Below are 15,554 nucleotides of genomic sequence, written 5' to 3' on the forward strand. Positions count from 1 at the left end.
CTGTTGTTGTAGATTCTTTATCAAACATAATAAATATGTTCTTCTTCTTCTTCTAATTCACAGCATGTTAACTAATATTCCTAGCTGCATGCTTAACTTTCTTCCCTGAGACATCTTCAGCAACTTCAGAAGTTATTTTCCTAAAATTATTCCAGCCAACTTCAAAACTGTCGAATTTGAAACTCTTCAGTTTCAAAGTTTCTCTCAAATTCTCATCCTGGAGTCTACCAACTTCATAGCTTCCAGGAAGGCAGTTACCCTTCCTAGATTTTAGCTTTAAATTAACCCTTGACACTATTAGATGGTGATCTTTACATTGTATCTTGTATTGATCCTGCCAGTCTTTGGTTTACAATAATATAATCAATAAGGTTTGCTATCTTATGATCACATGAATACCAATGGGCCATTTTATGACTAAATATGGTATTGGTTATAACTAGATTTTTGTACCTACAAAATTGCAGCAGTATGTAGCCAATACTGTTTTATTTTTCTACAGCAAATTTGCCTAGGCTTGGATATCATCCATATCTATTTCTACTGGCCTGGGCATTAAAATCTCCTAACAAAACACCATATTTCTACATAGACTGGGACCCTGTCTATTTGTTCCTATAGCTGCATTTAAAATTAATCTGAGTCATTACTATCTCTATCAGTTGGTTTTACATGGGCATTTACTACTATAACTGATACTCTAAACTTCTTAATCATAAAAAGAGCAATTAGTATTCTATTATTAATACCTTCCCAGCCTAAACAAGACTTAGCAGCTTCCTTACTTATCATGAGCCCTACTCCCTGTCTATGAGCCCCATCTTTCTGGTATGTGTAAATAAATTCTTTATTACATAGTTTAATTTTTCCTCCTTACTTACTTAATCCTCATGCTAGGGTGGTGTTGAGTGTTGTCAGCCTTCTCCATGTGGGGTGGTCTGCAGCAAGGGCCTCTGCATCAGACAGAAAAATTCCAGCTTGGTTCAGCGAATTCCCAAGACTATCACTTTGCTGAAACTTGGGTCTTCCTCTTGGATGCTTCCAGCCTCTACTAGTTGATCCAAACTTGTAAAGAATCCGAGCCAGAGTGTTAGCAGGCAATTGAAAAAGATGACTGGGAAGTCATGCTTTATAGCTGGTCATTGCTGACTAAGTTTGTCCATTGGACTCCCTTGATTGTCTAGAGCCACTTGGGTTGAAGAGTGTTGAGACAGTACTGGACACCTACAGCAGTTGCAGGCCAAGTTTCAGCTCTGTAAACACCTGGGATATAAATTTCTGAAACTAGTAGGCCTAAGTCTAGTTTGAAGCATCTGAGTTTGTCAGTCAAAATGTCAATAAAATAGTTATATTTTAATGTTGCATCATCCCAAGTTGCAATTTCTATATTCTTTAAATCATTGTTATTATTTTTTTCCTTAGGAAAAGCAATGGTCCCAGAACCAATGAAGGATGAGGACAATCACATCTTATCAAGTCTACATAGAAGTGTTTAAGCCAGCTTCAAACCAGACAGCAAGAAGTCCATGGGACCTCTAGTTGAATGGAGGCTTTGCATAGTCCTGGGCCCATCTTGGTCACAACATTGTTTTCAGCACTTGGCAATGCTCTTCTATCAACAAGAGTCAACATACTGCACAAACTGTCTCAAGCTTATTACCTCCAACTCATTATGCCACTACAGGGATGCAACCCATAGTAGATAAATTAGCTAGGAAGAGGGTTTTCAGCCTGAACACATCCATCAAAACAGATCAAATAAAGATGAATTGTCCATTAATCAGAATTCAGTGCAATTGCTGCATCATTTACTAGATTATAATTTTCTTAATGGGTGCCACTCCTCCAAGGTCACCCTGCAGCACATTAGCCATCACCATGCTTGGCATGAAGCTTAGCAATGTTTACACCCCATCACCATGTTGATTGATCTATTAAGTTATTCTTTCTCCCTGTCCCTCTAAATTACCACAAGAGGACAAACTAGGAAGCTACAGGTCCACCATTGTACCAGGCAAGTGCCAATATTTCTTCAGTCTGTTCTGTCCCATTCTGGAACAGCCCATCCAAAGCTACTGTTTGATTTTAAACCCTAGAAGTTTTCCTATCCCCCCTCTAATGTTGGGCAATATTCAATATTGATATATCCAACCAAATATCAATATCAAAACAATAGTGGGATTTTTTTCTGTTTTTGGCTTTTTCTGTTATCTAATGGTGAAAGTCAAACCAAAAAGATTTAACAGAAAAAAATGCCAAGAAGAAGAGGAATGATGCATTCAATCCCTTGACTCATACATACTGATACATAGCCTGCTCAAACTATATTTAGTGAGGGTGGATGCTCAAATGTGGCTGAGAACCTACAAAAGGCTTAGCTAGATAAAATGTCTTCTAGGTTGTTAACCCTTGGTCTTATCACACCTAGATCCAAGTTTCAAGAAAATGTAGATGTCTCCTAAGTCACAGGTGGAAAAGCTTTAGTGAAGGTACAATTTGTATTGTATACCAGGTAAATATATTACAGTGATGAATGCATGTACAAGAATGATATTACTGCACCTAAGGTAAGAAGTGAGGTTAGTAGCTGGTTTTGCATTTAATCAGGAGTTTAGCAGTTAGTTTGTATTCCATTTACATGGATATTTTTATGAACTCTGTCCTGAGGGGCATAGCAAAAGCAATTGGAGTACACAGAATCAATTGGGGGAGTAAAAATTTCCTAGACATAGATTATGCTGATGATTTGAGCCTATTAGATGAAAATGTTGGCAAAATAAGTGAATTTTCATTGTGCAAAAAAAGGCTTGAAAATTAATCTTAAGAAGACTAAGTTGCTAAGATTAAGAGTAAGTGAAGTTGAAGAAGTGATGTTGGCTAATGAGAAGATTGATCAATTGGATAGCTTCACTTACCTAGGCAGTATCATAGGCAGCGTGATAGTGCTGCCTAAGTAAAGAACAATGCGGGCACAATGTATTATTTTTTTTTTCTTTCTCCATACCTGGGCACTTTATATTGAAGGAGTTGTCATAGAAACTTCAAAAATGGCTCATTCAATTAGAAATTGGAGTGGCTAGTGTCCTTTTTAATAGTCAAAAGTTATTGGGGGGGGGGAGGCAACTAGGCCCCCCCCAAGCCCATCATTCCCCCAAACGCATCCAATCAAAATTTTGAGATAGCCATTTTGTTCAGAGTAGTTGATTTCCAGATAGAAAATATGTTTTTGAGGAGGAAACTCCCCCACAACTCTCAGGGCAAGGGTTTTAAGTTATGCCCTGGGGGCATATAAGGTTTTTATAGAAGGCATTGTTGTAGAAACTTCAAAAAAGGCTCATTCAATTCAAAATTCAAATGGCTAGTGCCCTTTTTAACAGGCAAAAGTGATTTGAGGGAAACTAAGCTCCCTCTCATGCCCACCTTTTCCCCAAACATATCCAATCAAAATTTTTAGATAGCAATTGTATTCAACATATTTGAAAGTTTTGGAAATTAGGTCTTTAAGGATGACAACCCATCCCCCACAACCCTCAGGGCAAGGGTTGTAAGTTATGCCCTGGGAGCATGTAAGATTTTTATAGAAAGTGATGTTGTAAAACAAAAAAAGGGCTCATTCAATTGAAAATTGAAAGGGCTAGTGCCCTTACAATAGTCAAAAGTGATTGAAGGGCAACTAACCGCCCTCTCATGCCCACCATTTCCCCAAAAACATCCAATCAAAATTTTGTGATATCCATTGAAAGTGTTGGTTTTTATTGAAAGTGTTGTCATAGACAACACTTTCACTTGTACCAAAGGAGTTTGTGGAAGGAGGTTGTGGTACAAAGTGCCACACAGGGCACTTTGTACCAAAGGAGTTGTCATAGGAACTTTGAAAAGGGCTCATTTGATTGAAAATAGAAAGGGCTGATGCCCTTTTTAAGTCATAAATGACTGGAGGGACACTAATCCCCCTCCCATTTGACTTTATGTTTAAAAACTTAATACTGTCATAAGATTAAATCAAAATCCACTGTGTTAATGCTAATTACCAATAAGGCATCTCAGCAGTATCCCAAGAATGACTGAGGGTATCATGTTCAGACTTTTGGGGCTGCTTCTGCTTTTAAAATTTAACAAAATCAAAATAGCACCAAGCTATGTAACCAAGCTATCAAAGAAAGTAAACAGATTTTTTTACAAATGGTATTGAGTTTTCCATTTCAGGTCAACTAGAGGAGGTATGAAACTAAATTAAACACTACTATTTGTGTTTAATAAGTTTTCAAAGAAAAGTAAAGAACTCCATTAAACAAAAAATGAGAAAAAATAAAATCAAATAATCTACCAAGCATGAAACTACAAAACGAGCAGAAATTAACATAAGTTGGGCGCAAAACCCCTATACCTTCCCAAGGCCAGAACATAATTTGCACTTTACTGAAAAAAATATAAATGTTTTTACTTTTATAACTTTAATAAATCAAATAATATAAACATTTTGATTACTAAATATCAGTATATGTATATTAAACTGACAATGCACATTCACTTGTATTTTTTTGTGGTAATTTCACACTTGGTAGATTATTTGATTTTATTTTTGCTCATTTTTTGTTTAATGGAGCTCTTTACTTTTCTTTGAAAAACTTATTTTGTGGAAAAAGTTTTTTTTTAATTAATTATTAGTAAAGAACTATTGTTATTGGGTATTCTTAGTAAAGAAGTATTGTTATTGAATGCCATTAAAATTTTAAAAGTAGAATAGCCAATGCCAAGGGGCATTATTTCACTGTTGAAAAAAGTTTGGAAGAATAGGAAGATAAGTCTGAAAACCAAAATTAGAATATTGGATGTTACAGTGATGACAGTGGTCAAGTATGTCTCTGAAGTGTGGGCACTCTGAAATACAGGAGAATTGGCTGGATGTTTTGAGAGTCAATGGATTGTTTTGGGTAACCACTGACTGATTGTATCCCAAACAGTAAGCTGTACAAAAAATGTAGTTCAATCCCACCTTCTAAGGCTGTAATGAGATAAAGACTAAAATAGCTAGGACATGTCCACAGTTTATATAATTAGCAGTATGATCTTTCCCTATCTCATCCATTATAAAAACCTGGACCAAGGTGTGAGTGCTCCAGAGAACATATAAACAGGTATAAACATAAGTGGCATTAGATCTTTTGATGGGTAGACAAAGAATAATCACCTATGGAACAAGTACTGACAAAACCACTTGGCCAGCTCACCAATAAGTGCAGAAATAAGTGGGAGGAGCTTTTTGTTTGCACCAAGAATGAAGAGCCAGAAATCATCTGCGGTAAACTTACTGATATATTATATAAACTGTGAACATGTCAAAGCAGATGAAGGATAACAACTTGTTAAAGATCATCCTTGTGGCCAACCATGTAGGGCCAAACAAAAAGCAGGTTATTTCAAAAAGGGGTGGCTTGGTGTCTTAAGGAAAGAGTTAAAGGAAACTGGAACTTCATGGGAGGGAGTAAAGAGGAAGGCTTTCTATAAATTGGGATGAAGGAGCTTGTGTAGCTCTTGGGTGTCTTGGTGCTGCAGTGAGCAGTTGTTTTCAACATCAATTGCAGCACTCCTACACAACCTAGTATCTTCTATTGATCCTGCCAGTCTTTGGTTTATAATGCTTCAAAATTCAAATATCTTTGAAAAGACTGCAGTATGAAAATACATCAAAAATGCAATTTTTTAGACAAAATTGATTCTACTCTAAAAAGTATTTTATTTTTAATTACAAAAGTGACTAGATATGGCAATTTCCTTTAAAATGAGCTATTATACAGCTCTCTATGATTTTCCAGTGCCCAGCTAGCTGAGGAGAAAGAAAAAGCAGAAAGAAAAAATATCCTGTTTGTCGAGAATAACGTGGTTAAAGTCAGTTTTCTTGATTTTCAAGCCAATATATTTTCTTTGTTATTCAAGCCAAAGGGTGGCAAGTTTCCTTTATAGAGGTTTTGGACAAGGCGGTTCTAATGGTGTACTTTTTGTTTTGATCTGACTCTTTTTTTAGGAGATAGGGGTTTTTATATTTCTTAACATTGGACGTGATCATCTCTTACTAGGTTGCTAGCTACTGCTGCAACCTGGATAATATAATCAGTGAGGTTTGTTGTCTTATTTCCAAAAGGGGGTGGCTTGGTGTCTTAAGGAAAGAGTTAAAGGAAACTGGAACTTCATGGGAGGGATTAAAGAGGGAGGCTTTCTGTGAATTGGGATGAAGGAGCTTGTGCAGCTCTTGGGTAGCTTGGTGCAGCAGTGAGCAGTTGTTTGTAGTAGTAGTGGTATATTTCTCCTGACAATCTTCCTAAAGTTGTGAGTAAAATTGGAAGAGGAATGGTTTTGGCCTTGATGGTTGCTGAATCTGTGTTGGTAGATGCAAATCCTGTGATAGTCACTTTGATTCAGCCACAACAGAATAAAGCCAGTATGTGGGGGTTACACAACAAAGTTTTAGTAGTCAATGCAAGACATGCTTTGCCTGTAGCCAAATCTATCATAGCTCTGGAGATTTTCTGTAGGGATCTATAGGCCCAAGATTGGCTGTAATTGAAAATCCTAGCCAAGTGCCTTGTCTAGCATGTCTAGCTAAGTGCTGAATTTTACTTGTGAATGGTTATTGCCTAGACATTGAATTCTGGCTTGACATGTGTCTAGACCAGGGTATTCTAGCTAGACATGCTTGTGAATGCTGCTTAAGAAGATCAGAGATATTGAAGTTTTATGCTGAAGTTAAAGAGGTTTTTGGTTTTTGATACCATTTTAAATTAGATTCACTGACCAAGATATTAAGGACATGGTTTCAGATTCAAGCAAATTGTCTACCATTAACAATAGAAAAAAGTTTTCAAAAGAAAAAGGGTTGCCTCAGAAACTAATTACTCTTGCCCCAGATGCAATACAGGAGTTAGGATGTGGCACATGTTCTGACTGGGTGTCAGTTGCTCTCTGATTTGAGAAGTAAATTTTTTGAAGGTGATACCCTTCAGTTCCCAGGGATCTGGCAGACAATTTTAAAACAGACAATCCTCCTGGTTTGTACATATGATACTGAAGTGATAAAGAAATGAGAGTAGCACATTGTTTGTTTGTTTTTTTTTGGGGGGGGGGGAGAGTGATGACTATAATTTGTGTTATTTTTTGCAATGTATAAGATAGAATAATGTGTTGTATGACTTTGTTAGGGTTATAATGAGAAAAAAATGTGTGTGCATGATATGTTTATGTTGACAGGAAAAGAGAGTAATATAAGTTAGTGTTTTTTTTGGCTGGTGGGAGAGGAGAGTAGATTTGCATTACTATATTGTGATAGGAATTTTCAAATACTGTGTAGAATGCTTATAACAAATCTTTCTATGGAGTGTCAAAAATACCAATATGAGGTTGTCATTGAATTAAGGTCTGTCGCAGCCACCAGTGTCCCTTCTATGAGTGTGTTCTAAGGCTGTTTAGTTAATTACTGAAAGACTGAGCCAACTCTCAGAGGCAATCATTGATGTTTTGTTGTTTTTAAATAGCCATAAACAGTGAATAGTTTATTTTTTTTTCTTTGTCCAGAGTAATTTCAATTTGGGGTTTTGAGTTATGCATTTACATAGTCAAAGTTTGATTTTTTTTTTCTTTTTTTTTTTAATTCAAAGTTTAAAGAAAAAATATGAAAAATGCTCTTTCTTTACGATTTTCATCACAAAAAGTTCTTAAATCCATGAATAAAACTGAATTTAAAGATCAATATTGATATATTAAATATTGAAAGTAAAAATACCAATATAATAGCTAATAAAATTATCACACAACACTACCCTTCTTTAATGGTTTTATATTGGTCTAGGCTTAGGCTCTATAAAGAAATTAACCAAAAAATGGTGGAATTCTTACTTTATTCACTAGTATCAATGAATCATATTTCCTTGTTTTTCTTATTTTTACCTGTTTTTCAACCATTATTCATCAATTATTGTTAGCTTTTCAACATAGCCTAAAGCAACATTCACAAGCATGTCCAGCTATAATCCCATGTCTAGCCAGAATTCAATGTCTAGGCAACAACCATACACAAGTAAAATTTGGTGCTTAGCTAGACAGGCTAAACAAGGTGCTTGGCTAGATATTGAGTTCTAGACTCTAGAACTCAATGTTGAGGATTTTTTATTACAGCCAATCAGAGGGTGTCAAGTTCTACTATTTTCATCATTTATGTTTACATTTTAAAACTTGAATTTAATTTTTGTTTTCTCGTTAGTTGTTGCATAATTTTAAGCCATATCAATGTTTTATTTCCAAAATTTAGGAAATGTAGCCTACTTGTATATCTTTAAAACCTTATAAATTGGGATTGAGCAAAGTGGTGGAGCTGAAAACAATTCAGTCAATATATACCAAATCATATTATTGAGTTAGGACTAAAGTGAATACACCATTTGATGCCTTTTTTTATGCTGATTATGAACATAATAAGCATTTCTATCGGAAATGAATTCCCCCCCCCCTATATATGTCAATTCAGAGTTAGGTTAGGTTGGGTATAGCCTATATAGAGGGGGGGGCAGAAATTCATTTCCAATAGAAATGCTTATTATATTCGTAATCAGCATAAAAAGGCATTGAATGGTGTATTCACTTTATTTGAAACTCAAAAATAATAATAATAATAATAATTTATTACAAACCCGCTATAAAAAAAAGCATGAAGAAGCGGAGCAAAACAAAAGAAAAGAGAAAATAAATACGAAAACAAATCAACCGAACATAATAATCTACTAAATACAAACAAATCACACTTCAACTATCAAGCAAGAAAGTCGCTGGGAAATCAAATAATAGTGCCCTGTGTTTCACGAGAGCTTGTTTTTCAAAATTCGGCATGAACTCAACAGGATCAGGTATATGATACTTTTCTAGCAGACCAGTGTTACGGAGGTAAAGTGGCAGACCAAGCAGAAACTTTAAATATTTGCAAAAGCCTGAACGGATTCGCAACATATCCGAATTCGATAGCCAATGCCAAACGGGTGAGATGTAGTGAGCAAAGGGAAGAGCGACGGCACGATACAACCTAGCAAGGATATGCTTATTAAATTTAAACTTCAGGGCTGCAAGTTTAGCATACCCAGACCGAAAACCCGACAGAACCTGGTCAACAAAAAGAGCACGCGAGCTTCTGGAGGTCGCTTCCATATGTGATACACTAGGTACTTCAACTTGCGGCTTGGAAGTACTACTTGCCCTGCAACGGTAACACGGGTAGCCTCGCGACGGGCAACTTCAGGCGGCGCACGCGGGGGTTCAAATACAAGAAATTCTGTTTTAGCAGGGTTAATAACCAGACCAATATTAGTATAACCTCGACTTAGGAGATCGATATTAGCTTGAAGGTTACAAAGCGATGTGCTCACCAGTAATATGTCGTCTGCGTAGCACAGTAGGCTCACATCCATACATTCAGTGTTAAAACCACCGTTAATCTTTTTTGTTACCGACGAGGTTAGTGAATTGAAGAGTACAGGGCTTAAAACCGACCCTTGACGCAGTCCCCGGTGAAGCTTAATCGGTTTCGACAGGAGTTCACTACTCAACTTAACACGGATAAGGCTACTCGAATACCAGTGCCATAGGACGGCCGCTACATGTGGGTTCACACCTTGGTGCAGCAGGTTCAAAATTAACTTTGAATGAATTACCGAATCGAACGCCGCGGACACATCTACTGCACAAATTAAAAGAGTCCGTGATTGATTCTGAGCTTTTGATACTATACGCGTAAGAAGGCGATGTGCAAATGCACAACCGAGGTGGCGACGGAACCCGGGTGTCGATTGTCAATTTTACACTTTCGTAACAGCTCAGGTAACAGAAGTCTCTCTAACACTTTGCTTAATGTACTAGAAACTGTTATAGGCCTATAGCTAGAGCATAGGTTACGATTTTTTCCCTTCTTCAAGACGTTAGACACAATACCTAGGGCAAACAACCTAGGGACTGCACCAGAGTCAAGGCACATTTGATATAGCAGCGTCAAGTGCTCAATGAGCAGAGGTGAGCCACAGCGGAGGTGTTCAGTCACAATTCCGTCGTGCCCGGGAGCCTTGCCCTTTCTCAGCTGCTTAATAACCTGGAGCACTTCGCCTATTGAGACGGTAAAATAGTTCCGTTGGCTCAAGAGGGACGCAAAAGCTCGTGAGAGCTCACTATCACTTTCGGTTGTTAGTTGGGCATGTTTAATCCCAAAAACTTCACTATAATGTTTTACCCACTGCTCCTCAGGTATGTTACTAGCAGGGTTTGTCACTGGTTTAGACTGTCTAAAAGACTTCCACATAGATACAGGATTATTTGCTGCTTCTTGGGAAGCAAGTTCGGCTTCGGCAGCTTTAAGATCACTTACAGACTTATTATAAGTTTTTTTTCGTGTTGCGGAACTGCTCAAACACTACACCTGACCTAGGCCTCTCGCAATCGCGCCATAATCTCAGCCAAAACTTAGCACGAGCTTTGGCTTGCCTTACTTTAGGAGAGCGACTCCTAAAATAAGTCGAAATATGATTTGGAATACATTGACCAACAATTCTGTTGTACTTCATTTAAGCAGAAGATCTATTCTGCAAGGTTTTATTTCAATAACTCATAGATTTTTAAAGTAGCCTACATCAAAGGTCAGGACCCTCTAGAGGGAGAGGGAGTGGAGGTAGGTACTTCAAAATACCTTCACGGGACATACTTTAGCCTGTAGACCCATCCCAGAAAGTTTCATTTTCCCAACCCAACCCCTTTCCAAGATAGTCAAAAGTAGCTGAAGTAGAATTTTACCGTTCCATTTTTGTTTCCCCATCAATAGTCAGTCCATCATGCACAGTTGAAAAAGTAAGATATCCTAAGCAAACTTTTAAATAGAGCCTACATCTAAACCAGGGGTAAAAAGCCTTTAAATTTCAAATACTACCGCCACACATCTCTATTTCTCTCTCATGACTAAAAAGGAAAAACCCATTGGTAAGCATAAACACTTTTTTCTTTCATTTGATAGAAAATAAAAATATATCTTACGATTGAGTGTGATAAATTTAATACTACTGAATTTTATAGTTGGAAAAGTCCTGAGCGTTATTGACCGTTTTTTTCAGTTTAGCATGTGCAGCGTTGTTAGTGTGTCACAAAACATGGTAATCAGAGGAAGATATAAGCTAAAGGGTCTCCGTTCTCACCACAGTTTATTGACAGTAAGCTTATCGCAGATCATTTCTGGTCATCGTGAACAAAAAGCTCCTCCCACTTCTTTCTGCCTTAGCTTGTTTAGCCTGTTTCTGAATATACCAGTAAGCTTATCGCAGATCATTTCTGGTCATCGTGAACAAAAATCTCCTCCCACTTCTTTCTGCCTTAGCTTGTTTAGCCTGTTTCTTTCCACTCGCACCCCTGTCCGGGTTTTTATAATGGGAGAGATAGAGAATGATCATACTGCTATATTCTGTCTACTGTGGTTCTCACTTTTGAAGAAGGACCTTTTGAGTTTCTCATTCAAACCTCGTTTAAATAGTGATGCAGCATATTTATATTAGCATTTCTACTTTTATAAGAAAAAATTAAATGATCAATATTTAAAATCTTTCCCGGAAACAAATTTAAAAAGTTCTCCATTGACAAACCCTACATCAATCAACGAAAAAGGACACCAATCAGAAATAAACTAAATTTTTGCAGAAATGATAAATTGGATGACGCTAGTAAACCATGGAAATTACCAAAAAAAGAAATTCGTAAAACTCCTGGATCCTACTTCAAAAAAAGTGTTAAAAACACACGGAAAAATTGATATTGGAGGACTTTGAGTGGTAAACCAATTGACCAACTCCTCTAAACCTACCCCTCTAAAGTTATCGTCAATAGCCTTAGCAGGATGCTTGACTCTATTCTCCAGGGTCTTATTAATTACCAACTGATTATATTCCCCGATTTTTACCGTTTAATTGTCCTTTAGAGATCTAAAGAAGGATTGAGAGACTCAGAAAAAATTGTTTACCCTCCAGATATCTTATTTCCCCTTATTCGTACTTCCAGCGATTTCCTTTCAACTAGTACCCGAAGCCGCGCCACGCCGAAATGACGGCGGCGAATGTGTGATTCAGTACCGGCGGCGGCGCGCCGCCAGGCGCGCCGAAATTTTTTTTGGCGGCGTGCCGGCGATTTTAGACCGGCGGCGCGCCACGGCGCGCCGATTTTTTGATTAAAAATAATAATAAAAATTCCACTTCACCAAGCACGTTCAACCTCGATTTTAGTAAGGATTTTTAAATGGTTGGCTAAAAACATACAAGAACAATGTGACAAAACAGGAATATTTTGGGCCGTGCGGAAAGTGTTTATGTTCACTGTCGATCAGACCAAGTAGAATTCTCATTTTTACCCACTAGACCCAGGGAAACCTATGTTGTGTTTATGTTTAACATCGCATTGTTCCTATAAAATCCCGTGTTTAGTCATTTCCTTTTCATTAATGATTTCGGCTAATGCGTGTATAACTTTCAAAGTTTGAAGTTCAAAAATCTCTTGTTCATCAAATACATACGAAAAGGAATTGAAAAAAAAAAAAAAATAACAACATCGAACAAACACTGTAAACAAGTCAGATACCAAGGCTTAACAACACCAACAATTTTAAATCATCGGTTATATCACTACAGTTACAAACGATGTAACAAAAGTGAGTTTGTTCACTCTGCCTGGAGCCAATGTAGTCACTATCAGTCCTGTCGTGCTAAGAAGCCGTTTAGCTGGGGCACATGTGGCCGGTACAGCCAGAACTTGACGAGCGTAAGCTGCCACTTGCGAGATCTGATACTAGGTCTGTACCTTGGGGTCCCACAAAATGCCGCAAATGGGCTTTTTCTTTGTATCTGCTGAAATAAGTTGTTTTATAAGGGAGAACAAGCCTAAACCTTCACAATAGGGCTCCTGCGCACTACACTACAGGAGGAACCAAACTGCACCTTTACCCTCTTTTCTTATCAACACTGAATAACCCTCCAAAATTCTTTTCTGAAAGAAGTGGTCAATATATAACGTTTCAAGTCAAAGTTTAAGGCTACTTCAACTTCAGTGTGCTCTGCTAACTGTGCAAAAAAATGTAGTTCATTTCTATAGATATATTTCTATACTAGCTCTAGATAACTTACCAAGTAGAAAACTACCTCCAATCAGCATCGATAAATAACTGGAACCCGAAACGAAAAAAATAACAATAACTACATGCGTCAAGCTCAAAACAAGCAAATATTAATAGGCACAGGTCTCAAAACCCTATGCTTTACCAAGCCCAGAATAAGGATTGAACTTTTATGAAAAAACATAAATGTTTTCGATTTTATAGATTTAATAAATCAAAAAATATTAAAATTTTTATTACTAAATATAAGCATATTTATATTAAAATGACAATGCACATTCATTTGTTTTTTTGTCAGTAAAGTACAAATTATGTTCTGGCCTTGGGAAGGCATAGGGAATTTTGAGCCCACCATATGTTAATTTCTGCTCGTTTTGAGTTTGACTCGGTTATTTATTGCAATTTCTGTTCGTTTTGGGTTTCATTTATTTTTCGATTCTGATTTGTGGTAGTTTCACGCTTGGTAGATTATTTGACTTTAATTTTGCTCATTTTTGGTTTAATGGAGTTCTTTACTTTTCTTTGAAAAAACTTATTTTTTGGAAACAGTTTTTTTAATTAATTTCTGTTCGTTATATATTGACATAGTCTTTACAGGGAAAAAGAAAATCATACTTTAAATCTTTTCGTTTTTTTAAGAATTTATAGTTTGGCCTGCTATTTGTTTGCTGGAAAACAATTTTAAGCAAAATTTAACAACATAGACCCTTATAAAAATCTGGAAACAAATAATAGTGTTTAATTTAGTTTCATACCTCCTCTAGTTGACCTGAAATGAAAAAGTTGATAACATTCACAAAAAAAAATTTGTTTTCTTTCTTTGATAGCTTGGACACAATTACGCTATTTTGGTTTGGTAAAATTTTAAGAGCAGAAGAAGCCCTGAAAGTTTGAACATAATACCCTAAGTCGTTCTTGGGATACTGCTGAGATGCCTTATTGGGAATTAGCATAAACATAGTGCATTTTGATTTAATCTTAAGGCAGCACTTACTTTTTAAACATAAAGTCAAATGGGAGGGTGGGCGTGGGGGGGGGATTAGTTGCCCTTCAATCACTTTCGACTATTTAAAAGGGCATCGACCCTTTATATTTTCAATCAAATGAGCCCATTTCGAGGTTCCTGCAACAAATCCTTCGATACGAAGTGCCCTGGTCTAAACAATAACAACAACGAAAAATGATACATTATACCCACATCGATCTCTACTATAAAAATGTCAAGCCTTCCAATCACTTTCGATTATTAAAAAGGGCACTAGGCTTTTCGACTTCCAAACTAATGATCCCTTTTTGAGTTTCTACGACAACGCGTTCTATAAATACCGTATATGCTCCCAGGGCATAAATTTCAACCCTTACCCTAAGGGCTGTGAGGGTGGTTGTCATCCTCTAAGACCTAATTTCCCGAACTGTCAACTACGTTAAACAATATGGCTATCTCAAGATTTTGATTTTATGTGTTTCGGGAATTGGTGGCCGTGTAAGGGGTGTTAGTTGCCTTCCAATCATTTTCGACTATTAAAAAGGGCACAAGCCACTCCAATCTCTAATTGAATGAGCCCTTTTCGAAGTTTCTACGACAACTTCTTCGATATGAAGTGCCCTGGTCTAAAGGAAAAAATGATAAATAATACATTGTGCCAACATCGTTCTTATATACCTCCAGGGCATAAATACAAAACCCTTGCCCTAAGGGTTGTGGGGGAGTAACCTCCTCAAAAAACATATTTTCTCTTTGGAAATCAGTTACTCTGAACAAAATGGCTATCTTAAAATTTTGATTGGATGTGTTTGGGGAAAGGGTGGGCGTGGAAGGGGTGTTAGCTGCCTTCCAATCACTTTCGACTATTAAAAAGGGCACTAGTTATTCGAATTTCCAATCGAATGAGCCATTTTTGAAGTTTATACTACAACTCCTTCGATACGAATTGCCCTGGTATGGAAAAAAAAAAAAAAAAAAAAAAAATAATACATTGTGCCAACATTGTTCTTTACTTACACATCTCGATTGCGCTGCCTATGACAACATCCTGAATTGCCTAATGCTCTTTTACCTACCTCTTTTCATCCAAAAAATCAGAAAGAAAAATAAACAGAATTTTAAAGTGGAAGGTAGAATTTTTGTTTCAAGAAAAATTTCTTCTTCTCCTTCCTATGAACCGATATACATGGTGAGCCCAAGATGACAGTATTTATCTTTAAGAAACAGATGAGCCGGGATGACGGTCGAAGCCCGGTGGTCAATATCGATACGAAAAAAACAGAAAAAAACGGCGGCGTATTAGTGACGCCGCCGCCGAGCGACTCAGCGGCGGCGTCAGCACGCGGAGGCAAGCTCGGCGGCGCGCCGCCAATTTTTGGCGCGGCTTCGGGGTCTACT

General features: G+C 37.1%; 1 protein-coding gene across 1 annotated transcript in view; it reads right to left on the reverse strand.

The window, feature by feature from the left end:
* Positions 1-15,554, reverse strand: part of LOC148952907 (uncharacterized) — a 121,248-nt gene that overhangs the window by 76,427 nt on the left and 29,267 nt on the right. The window contains exons 6-7 of the mRNA XM_089087820.1: positions 9,841-10,399; positions 9,238-9,652 (exon numbers count right to left, since the gene is read on the reverse strand). Coding sequence (XP_088943946.1) covers positions 9,238-9,652; positions 9,841-10,399 — 974 coding nt within the window. The remainder of the gene's footprint in view (positions 1-9,237; positions 9,653-9,840; positions 10,400-15,554) is intronic.

Source organism: Artemia sp. Qi Xiang Cuo, chromosome 4 (assembly GCF_049724085.1).
Source record: "Artemia sp. Qi Xiang Cuo chromosome 4, ASM4972408v1, whole genome shotgun sequence".
Classification (NCBI taxonomy): Eukaryota; Metazoa; Arthropoda; class Branchiopoda; order Anostraca; family Artemiidae; genus Artemia; species Artemia sp. Qi Xiang Cuo.